Source organism: Etheostoma cragini, chromosome 1 (assembly GCF_013103735.1).
Source record: "Etheostoma cragini isolate CJK2018 chromosome 1, CSU_Ecrag_1.0, whole genome shotgun sequence".
Taxonomy (NCBI): domain Eukaryota; kingdom Metazoa; phylum Chordata; class Actinopteri; order Perciformes; family Percidae; genus Etheostoma; species Etheostoma cragini.
The window spans coordinates 16957724-16968697 of NC_048407.1; the positions used below are offsets into that span (position 1 = coordinate 16957724).

The window sequence follows — 10974 nt, forward strand, 5'->3', positions numbered from 1 at the left end:
GTGAGTGAGGAGGAGAGAAAGAGAGAGAGCGGGATGCTGACAGATTCCTGATAGATGGCTAAAATGGCGAAAGCGTGTTGGACCCCGGCGAGCCACCAAACCGTAGGACTGTAGGTCGGAACATGTAGCCCAGTTGCTGAAGCTGGATATCTCTGTGTGTGTTTTTAGCCCCAGTCCATTCACATCACGTTGTCTTCTGCAAGCGCTGGAATATTTTCTGTAAGTGTTTAAATGGCATCCACAAGGCACTGCTGCCTTGTTCCGTGCTTTTTGGGAATACTCGTAAATGCTTTAATCGGTAAGTGGCATTATTTTATTACCCGAGTAGAGAGTAGAGCTGCAGGGGGCTGTGATTGCTAGTGTGTGATTACCGCTGTTGGTGTGCATGCTACTAGCAGCGACATTGCGCTGCTGCTGACCAGTAACCCTGAACTTGGCCCCTCTCCGCTGTCCTTTAGTATTTCGGCTGTTAATGCCAATGTGAAGGCTGGTGCGGGAGCCGTGTGCACTGTGGAATTTGTACCTGCAGGTTACTGAGTTACACGCGGATACTTGGTAGCCTAGTAGACCATATTTAAAGATAAACTGCATGTCCATTCTGCAGAACTTTTAAATGTTTTAGCAAGCGATAGGTATTGTTTCGCCATCACTTCATACACTTTGCTCAATCTGCTATTATATTCAAACCTATCTTATGAGCACCATAATAATACTCGGTAGCCACGTGCAATGTAGTCAGCAGAGTTCCTGGCTTGTTTTCCTTTTATGTTGATGGGAACACGATTAGAAGAATGTAAATAATCTGTTGGAAGGTGTCTAATTGGGGCTTTGAGAAAACCACATTTTGTGATACAGTGAATTGTGAAGATTCAGAAAATACTTTCTACTGTACTGTAGTTGTCCTCATGACTGCCTTTAATCAGGTGTTCTAACAGGGCTGCAGAATTAGAGCCAATTTCCCAATGTTATTGTTAATCACATTGACTCCATAGTACACATCCAGCAGGGAGGGAGGGAGGGGGTGTTAATATATTATGTATTTGCTATATATTTATATATTATACATTATCAACGTGATTTTGATGAGAGATCTGCTGATAGACAATGGTGTGGAACCTGAAAGACACTTGATACATTTTGAACTGTTGATACTGTGTAAGTGATGTAAGATGTGTTTGACTTAACCTAAGATATTTTAGTTTTTAAATGCATACAAGCTTTTGAATTTGCTCTTGCCTCTGTCTTAAAAGTGGTCACAGAAGTAGGCTACTTAATTCCTCAACCTAACTTTAAAACGTGACATACTCATAGATGGGAGTTTCATATCAGGGTAATTTTTAAGAAGATTGACTTTTTACATGGTAAGTCCTTACAACACGCCACTCTGGTTATTGGTCTGATGATAGATTAAAAGACTGGTTACTGCCTGCTGGGAAGAATATTTGTACTGATTAAATGTCAAGACTGTTTCTCTCCTCCTTTTCAAATTTTCTTTTTTGCCCCTTTGTTCACCATGATAGACAGTTTCTCTCTCTATGTGAGGCCCCTTAATTCAAAGGCAGGAGAGAGTATTGGGTATTTGCAAAGCATACCACAAAGGCCCTGACTGGAATCCTAAAGGCTAGTACATATTAGTTCATAACATGCTCAGTCAGATAACTGGGAACAAAAACTTCAGAAGCACAGCTCTGTGATGGATGTAGTTCCAATCTACCTATCACATGAAAAAGAAATGAAGTTCTTTTCAAAGCTGCCTCGGAGATTAGATTTAGTTGAGATATAAATAGTTTTTTAGGACATTTTAAGCACACTTAAAGTAAGGCAGTAAGAACCATATCTGCATGATATCTGTTACGGATATAACAGATATCATAACACATGGTCTATTTCTCAGCATTCTCATATTGCATTACCTATATTACTGTCATGTCTGTGTTGTCATCACTGAGCGTCTGTGCATACCAGAATACATGAAACTACATGCTCATGAGTATTAGGGTAGCTAGAAAAGATGTGTAATGATTAATAATGTATCAAGCAGAAGCCAATTGAAGAGTGTCTTTGCTGTATGCATGGCCTTCCCTCTGGAAATAGAATAACTATTGCTTTTTAGCCAGACACTAAAGGCTATATATAAAAAGAAACCAAGCTGTTCTGTTCATGCTCTTTCTAGTAGTTCATTCATGCTAGTGACTCTCTGCTGTTTTATCCTTGCACATGTACTTGATCTAATTGCAAATAAATGACTTTTGCTGTGCCTGCTGGAAGACACTTCATGATACGATAAGTTTGTTAGACTATCCCTGTTTAATACTCACCACCTCTGTGGAATATAAGTGGTGTTCATCATTTTCTTTGAAATGGTAATTCCGCTTCAGCTTTCCATCCTCAGTGGAATGTGATGGAGGATAAAATCCACAACTATTGTCCACTGTGTACAAAACATTCCACTTTTCAAACAAGCCTTAAATGATGCTGCAGCAATCTGCAATCTGCAACAAATTAAACTAGTTATTTTGAAATAGGTTTTATGCATTGTAATGGTGAAGAAGAGTGAACTTGCGGATGGCTGCTGAGAGAGTAAGGAGAAAAAAATAAGTAGTTTAGAAAAATAAAAAAACTACAAAAACACTCCACTTGTGAATTTATAAGTTATTAATTATAAAATCAATCCAAAAACAATTTTCCATAAGTGCATCATATGATGCCAGGCAGTTGTCTTGTAGTCAGCAAGAAGTCTGTGGCGTGTCCTCGGCTCACTTAGCTCCATCAGTGGTGCTCGCGTCTGGGAAAGTCTGTCAGTAGCTGGTGTGTGATCCTAACTTTACTGTTGCAGCAGTAAACCTTTGTGCCAGCCAGCCACACTTATCTGTCAATAGTAAGCCAGAGCATAAGCCTCACTTCACCAACACTTGTCTCTGGTCTCACTTGGTAATCTGACATGCTAGTGTCTTTTTCCTCTGCATTAGGAAGTGTGTGTGTGTGTGTGTGTGTGTGTGTGTGTGTGTGTGTGTGTGTGTGTGTGTGTGTGTGTGTGTGTGTGTGTGTGTGTGTGTGTGTGTGTCCTTCTCCTTATCTAACCATGAAAATGTCTGTGGAAAGGAGGCGGTGTTCTAGCCACCAGTGTCCACAGCTGAGCTCTCCCCTCTGCACACCCTCTGGATGCTCAGCATTCACAGATGACATTAACCTAAACCACACAAAGTGCAAAATCTTGCTATCCCCTGTTTCTTTTGTCCTCTTAACTCCCTTGTCTCATTGGATCTGTCAGATGAATCAGTGATGTCCACAAAATGATTTTCTCTAACCTTTTTGTTGTTTGTAACCTTCTACCCACCCAGAGCTCTGAATTGCATTAGCCCGTCACTCTAGCAACAGGCTTTATTCATTAGGAATACCCAAAGCCAAAGAACTTCACAATGTTGTAGCTAATGGAAGAAACGGATTGATTGAAGTCATGAGGAAGTATATACAACCTCATTAAAGCGGTTTCATCAACTCCAAATTATGTCATTTAAAAAAATACAAAGCCTTATTATATACAATATATCTGTCAATCTGATCTGAACATGTTTAACATCCTGAAATGTGTCCAGAACACATTTTTCTCAGTATAAAATACTTACTTTATTCAAGATTAATCCATGTTTTGATCAAATTGTGAAGTGTGACTGACTGTATGTGTGGCTGCAGGCTTTGTATGTGTTTTCCTCTCTGCTGGCTGCATGCCATGTGAAAACAAGATGTTTGTTGTACCAACGGAGACGGAGCTCTGTGGCCAGCATCAATTTGGAGAGCAGCAGCACGGGCAGAGTGATCATCACCTGCCAGCTAAGGGTTAAATATTTCTCCACCACCACCAACCCCTTGTTTTTCACAAGTGATAGCACTGATGTCTCTCGGGTTCCATGGCCATTTACTTTCTGTGCTCGTTGAGTGAAAAGAGGGGGGGGGGGTTGTCACATAAAAAAAGAATACAGAGCAAGAAGAAAGTAGAGGAAATGTTTCTTCGAATTAATCTCCATATGTGATCTTCATGAACGAGTGTGTCAATGAATTCCTTGTCTTCACCTAAGGGGAATTACTTCTTGGCTGGAATTTGAGGTTCTCTGTGTTGACCCTTGTGCTTTGCCCCCCCCCTATACTGCCCTCCTCTAGCCCCCCTTCCACCAGATTCCAGGGCCTGGGGCAGAGACTGGTAGTGCTTAGTCCATCAGCAGCTGAAACACGATACCAAGAGAGCTCCTAAGCTCTAAGCTCCTAAGCTCCTCTTTTATTGTACCAAGTCAGGTCAGGCTGTTTACGTCCTGTATTTATTGTTCTCCCACTCACGCCTCTTTACCCTCACAAGCCACAAATACAAAAATCTAATCTCACGTTATTATAAAGTGGAAAGCATCCTTCCAAATCAACGTAGTCACGTATCATTTTGTGTTAAGTAGTGAGAAGGAAAAAGAGCAGTTATCACAATGACAAAGTTGGTGCTGCAGGTAAACTGGCATTGCACATAAGTACAAGGCCATGCACGTGTGGGTGTTTAGTACACAAAAGTACACATGTTAATGTGGTGTATTTGATTCCATACCATTTTCATGGTTGGTATCGTATCCCCTAAATCTTAACTCAATGTCACCTTAATAGCTATCTATGGAGCTGCAATGGAGTTTGACAACTTTGCGAACTGTAGAGGAAAACTATGAGATGAAAAAGACCTTTGGCCAGATGTATAAACAATGCTTACTGACAAAAACCGTGCTTGCGCCATTTCCATCACATAAACTGGTATTTATAAAGGAAGAATGTGCGGTGAGAATGTGCACACCTTGCAAATAATTCCGATCAAGAAGACACAGTTTTAGCTGCGGGTGATGAGATAAGGGGGAGATTGAATATAAATCCAAACATGGGAAACATTGTTTTTATGTTTTTTCGCAGATTCACTGATGGTGTACAGACACAGTGTTCTGTTAAATGTCAATCAAAGGCACATTTAAATAAATAATTTCGAATTTATAGTGTTGACTTTCATCATTCTTTTAATTTAGTCTACATTGGAGCCATCATCTTCCTGTTACTGATCATTTGATTGGGTCCTCCATTGTGAAGTACTATATACGTCTGTTTCAACATGAGCACTATGAATGAATCATTAATCATCGTTCTGACATTGAATAATTATAGTTTGAGACGTGACTAATTAGTGGTACGGACGCTACAAATAGCCACCGTGTTGTGGTTTGTTATGCAAACGGATGTGTATGGGCCTTTCTACATCCATTTTTGGCTACCTGTACAAGTGGAAACGAAGCTCGTGCACGTGCGCCCAGCTCCACAATGATTGAGATTTATAAAACAGAATCAGGTGCATATGCGGAGAAAAAGACTGCGTATGCTGTCTTCGTGCATACACACACTTCTAGTCGTGAATCTACAGAGTTTTATTCATCTGGCACTGGCCCCTTGAATTAAAATTATTTTGACAAACTACTGTTCATAAAGTCAAGAATGAGCTGTCACACTCTATACTAAATAATGATAATTTGTGCGTGTCTCTTTAGGTGTACTGTGTGAAGCGGAGCTCTCCTTCACACTGGAGCCCAGTGACATCATCGCTGTACAGGAGCAGCCCCTCATGCTCCACTGCCAGGTGAACGGCATCCCCCCTATTACGACACAGTGGAGGCACAACGGCTTGCTTTTAACTCAGGATCAGCATCACACCACCTTCATCAATGGCTCACTCCTGGTCACTCACTTCCAGAAGACCAAATCTGATGGCTCATCTGACGAGGGCGACTACGAGTGTATGGCCCAGAATTCTTTTGGGCTGGTGGTGAGCCGCAAGGCCCGTATTCAGGCAGCCAGTAAGTCTCTTCTTTTGGCTTCTAGTGATGCACTTGTAGGCATGTACTGTATGTGTTTACTGGGGCAAACATTTTTTTAAAGTTCTTTACATTCAGTTATATTGCATGCATTCTAGGGGTTCACGATTCAGAAAATGTCACAATTCAAGTCGGTATTGATTTTTAGGCTCAAGATTTGATTCATAATCAATTTACAATTCCAAAAACAATTCTGAATTTAAAAAATGATGTAGTTACTTTTCCCATGTAATAGTATACACTCAAGTACAAAACAGAAAAAATAAAATATAAATCAATTTTTGGAATTCAATGAAAAATTTTGAATCTGTAGGTAGAGCTTGAATCGAGATATGAATGTGAATCCATATTTTTGCACTCCCCTAATGCATTCACTCTAAACCCAATTAAAGGAACATCTTTGGAAATATGTTCTTGTTGCCGAGAGTTACAGTATGTGAGATGACCAATTCCACTCTGTTATATCTGTCTGTTCAATTTGGACCCGGTTGCTTAGCTTAGCACGAAGAATGGAAACAGAGGGGACGGCTAGCCTGACGCTGTCCAACAGTAACAGAATCCACATGGATTCTCCACTGGTTGCCTGGGAACCTCACAGTGACAACAGTTTCAGGAAGTAATTGACTGGGTATTTTACCCAGGGTAATTTACCCATTGTGTGAAACCACAATGGACGGTGTTTTTTTGCTGATTAAATCAATTAGATATAACGTGTTAATTATTAAGCTTTAAAGATCCTAGTAGGCAGACTGTTTCATAGTTAATGTGCAAACTTAATTATTTTATTGGTTATTGGTCCTCTCATCTAACTCTCATTGAAGGAAATCTCTCAACTGAGTTTTATTTTTATTCGGTTTTCTGAACCTGTGTGTGTGTGTGTGTGCTAGTTATCTTTGCCTTCTGAATTTATAATTTGAAATGATTTAATAATTCAAATTATTGTTGTTGTGTAGTTGTCTTGTCAGTATGGAAAGTTGCAACTGTCTGAATAAGAAATCATGATTGAGCAATGCAGATTCGCTTGATACACAATGTATTAAGCGTAATAAAGTTGTGATCTGTGATCCCTACAAATAAAAACAATGTAATTGAAATATGGTAATCACATTTCAGTCCGGTCCCATTCATCGAGGTATTGCTCTGCTGTAAATGTACTTCATTTCCCCAGGTGTGGAGTCATTTGAATATCATTCCTTGAGTGTAATGAAATTGCTGATGCTCATCTACAGTGCTGCTTAGAAATTCAAGCTTTTGAGTTTAGCATTAACAAGTGTTCATGCTGAGAGTCTCCAAACTGCTTGGTAAAAGTGCAATAAGCTCAAAGCAACCCGGCAACCCACTCACTGTGGCATCAAGATAAATCTTCTCTGGCTTGACCACCAAATCTGTTATTTGAAGTCCCTCTAGTTTAATATTAAGTTCTCAGTGTTGTTGCCATGGTTCACTTACAACATCGTAATATCATAGTCAGTCTGACTCTATGTACTCCTCTCTTCTCTTTTCTCTCACACAAACAGTGCATGTCCGATCTTACTTTGAATCAAAGGCATCGAGGATATGCACATTCCACTGTGGACACGCTGAGACTTTACAGCAGCTTTAGTGATACTGTACTGATGCACATTGTGTTGAGTTAGTACTTTTTGAAGCCTCTGTTAAATATACTCTGTAATACAGAGATGGACAAAGGCTCGCAGAAGCCTGTTGATTCCCGGGCTGTGTGTAGACAGCCCCACTGCTGTGCTGTTGTGGCAAATACAGCTTTTCCTCTCAGCGGGATAGGGAGGGAAGCATGGATGTCTCACTGGCCGAAGGGAAAAGTCACTTCAGCTCAGTGGCTGGCACTGTCAAACACATGCAACCTTTTAAGGCCTCCCAAAAGGTTCTTTCTTCTCAAAGGTCAGACTGTAGCCACTATTTTATCACATTTTATTTTTTATTAGTTATGTATTGGTTTTTAGTTTAACTCTTCAGAAGGGTCCCCCTCATTTTATATTTTCATGGGATTACTTTAGTATAGCTGTAACAAAGCATGAGGAAATTGGAAATCTGAACATGGTGCGGAGAAAACAATAGAAGTACCCTGATGATTCATACTGCAGCAATATAAAGCCAGTCTTATTTATGTCTTCAATATCTGGTAGCATTTACATGTTCTTTGTTTGAAGTTTTAGCTCTTTTTTTTTTTCAATGTTCAATGAAAATGTTTGAATGAGAGCAAAATTCAGTTTGGTTGCCAGATAGATTAACACATGCTTTTGAGGTGCAATTTTAAGTTGGTGTACACTGGAAAATGGAAATGGATTCAAGTTTTTGTAAACACAGTATACACTAGCCTCCAAGGCTGTGTTTCTGTAAGGAAAATGCATATTTCAGTGAGAATAGTGTAATCCTACTGTGTCATGCTCTGAATCCAAAAAACGAATGTGTTGATTGGGTTGCTAGAAGTGGAAATATGTTCAAGACAGAGAAACCATGCTACACTGTCCCCCGTTAATCTTGTATTATTATTAAATAATCAATATTATTTAAAGGTGCTGCAATGTACTGTCAAATGGTGCCTTACAAATTGTTCTTTGAATACAATTTTCAGCAATTCATCATTCAAGTGTTTAGTACCATATGCGCATGAAAGAATGAACTAAGCGTAGAGCAATCCTTCTTCACTCGTCGGTTTCTGAGTAATTGTGATGTAAATACAGATTTAATCTTGCTGAACGAACCTGACCTGGAACACGCCTTGGACTTGGTGGCTCAAGTTCAAAATCATTCATTGTGGAAATGTTCTGTTTTGGCGGGGCTTTGCTCTCCTGCAGCTTTTCCTCTCCTCTTGTATTGATCGGGACTGAAGAATTACTGAAAGTCCGACCCTTAACCTTTTGGGTTGTATTGAGTCTCTGAAAGTGAGGTGTTGAATGAGTGGAGGCTCTGCTATGATCTGTCCATCCTTAATGGAGTCTCACTTCGATCAAGGCAGCAAAAAGCCTACGCTATGAAAATAATCCTCCAGAGACCCTTCGAAGGGACTAGCAAAAACTTCTGATTGTAAATGTCCCTGTTTTACTCATTATTACTCATTGATACCTTGTGTATTTTGGAAGATTTGATATAAAACGAGAATGTTTGTATTTCACTGTGGATTTGACCATATTTTGAGTTTTCATTGTTTTACAGTGTATGAAAAAAGGCCTCTTTCTTTCAGGAGTCAAATTAATGAGGCTTTCATTTCACCATTAGTTGTGGTACTTGACTTTCAGTCAACCTAGGGATCTTGTACTTTCCCCGTTGTGTCACATGGACCATAATCACATATTTCCACCGTTTATAAGTAGCCATAATTGGCTTTTCTACCTGCAGTGTTTCTGTTAGGCGAACTTAGAAAGGCGTTATAGATTCTGTACTGAACATTCAGAACAATGGCAATCATCCTTTATTGCCCAGCTTCTCCCACTACTCTGCCTCCAGGTTCCTGCAGGCAACGGTTCAGTGCAAAAGTGTTCCCCTGTTGATTAAACCTCAATTTGTCAGACTATTATGTTTTAGGTCTTTAATATAAGATTTGAAAGGAGCTTAATCTTTGCAGGGAATTATTTTCTACATGGATTTGAACAATTAGTGGTCTATTTCATCCTTTCCTGGCCCACCATATTTCTCTACTGGGCATAAATAATTTAGGAAAAGGTGTTTTTTCATCTTGTTTATGAAGAAAAATGGCTCAAAACCAGTAAATGCTTCTTACAATCCTTACAAAGCTCGCTGACTAGTGTTCGTTTCTTTTCCTTTTCCAAGTGTTTGTTAATCTTGATGCTCTCTTTGTGTTTTTTGAGGTAATTTGCCGTGTAATAGTCCCCTTTACAACAGAGCCCTGACTTGTACCACTGTGATGCAATGGGTGGTGTGATTACTGAAGACTCTTTATAGCCCTCCCAGTGGATAAAGCTTCCATCTTACCCTTCACACTACCTCCCTCCATTAATTTAACTTTTTATTTGCTTGACAACCATTTGTTTGAGCTCACTGTCGGGGGCTGGTATAGGACGGACTCCCCGTCGCCCCTCTAAATCGGCGGTCAGTCCAGGAAACTCTTTTTTTTTTTCTCCTAAATGTTATCTCTCCGATGGTCGGTCTCTCCCGCTGTCTCCCTCTCTTGCCTTAGTTTCTCTAGGACCTCCTCGTTAGGTTGCGTTCAGGAAGCTTTTCATCATTTGGATGAATGACAAGCCTGGTACAGTGGGCCTGGCCAAGGTTCCTGCCCCTCCCCCACAGCACACCCGTGTCACCAAGCAACACACCACAAAGCACCCCTGTTACAAAATAGCTTTTAGGATCAATTGAAATGACTTGCTTTTGTCTGTTCGTCTGGACTTAATTGGAAATAGTTGAAGCTTTGTTAGGAAATAATTTTTTTTTTTTTCCCCAGTCCCATTCATCTGTGGAGACTGTAATTGACCTCAAGACCATTCAAAAAGATTTGCAAACACAATATGAAGTGTGCTGAGAAAAGGCAAATTCAGTGCAGACATAAGGAGAGATAAAACAAAACAAAAATAAGAAAATGCAATAAATGCAAGGACAATAACTGGGCAGTTATTTGTTTTATTGACTACTTTAGTATAGATACAGAGCCCTTGGCTGCTAGATGATAATTTCCCCCTTGTTTATTTTCAAAATGGTCATGGTGAATTTAACTGCTGCTATAATGGTAGGCTACTGAATGAGACTTAGATATAAAAGAGAACCCAGGGGGCTGTTAAGGATGAAATAGGAGAAGACACAGGATGCCTGTAAAATTGTCTCAGTTTATACCCATACCTCCCATTTCTGTGAATTCAACTCCTTTTAGGGGTGTAAATGTTATTGAGTGTGATGTCGCTAGAAACTACACGTGAACCTCTTGCAGAAGATGAGAAGTTGCAACTAGCAGCTACACAGTATCAGACACCAGTTAGCAAGAGTGATTAATGGGGTGCTCTTGTTAGCTTATGTGAGAGTGTTTGTCCGTATGCATGTGTTAGGAGGGTCGACAGTGGCTCTCCATCACCCTCCGACCTTCCTGTCCCCACCCCTTTCATGGCCTCCTGCCTGGTTGAAT

The 10974-nt window shown here is 40.1% G+C and overlaps 1 protein-coding gene across 1 annotated transcript in view; it reads left to right on the forward strand.

The window, feature by feature from the left end:
- The window catches only part of igdcc3 (immunoglobulin superfamily, DCC subclass, member 3), a 63561-nt gene continuing 52587 nt past the window's right edge, over nt 1–10974 (forward strand). The window contains exons 1-2 of the mRNA XM_034874340.1: nt 1–298; nt 5559–5864. Of these exons, the coding sequence (XP_034730231.1) occupies nt 232–298; nt 5559–5864 (373 nt within the window). The 5' untranslated portion in view covers nt 1–231. The remainder of the gene's footprint in view (nt 299–5558; nt 5865–10974) is intronic.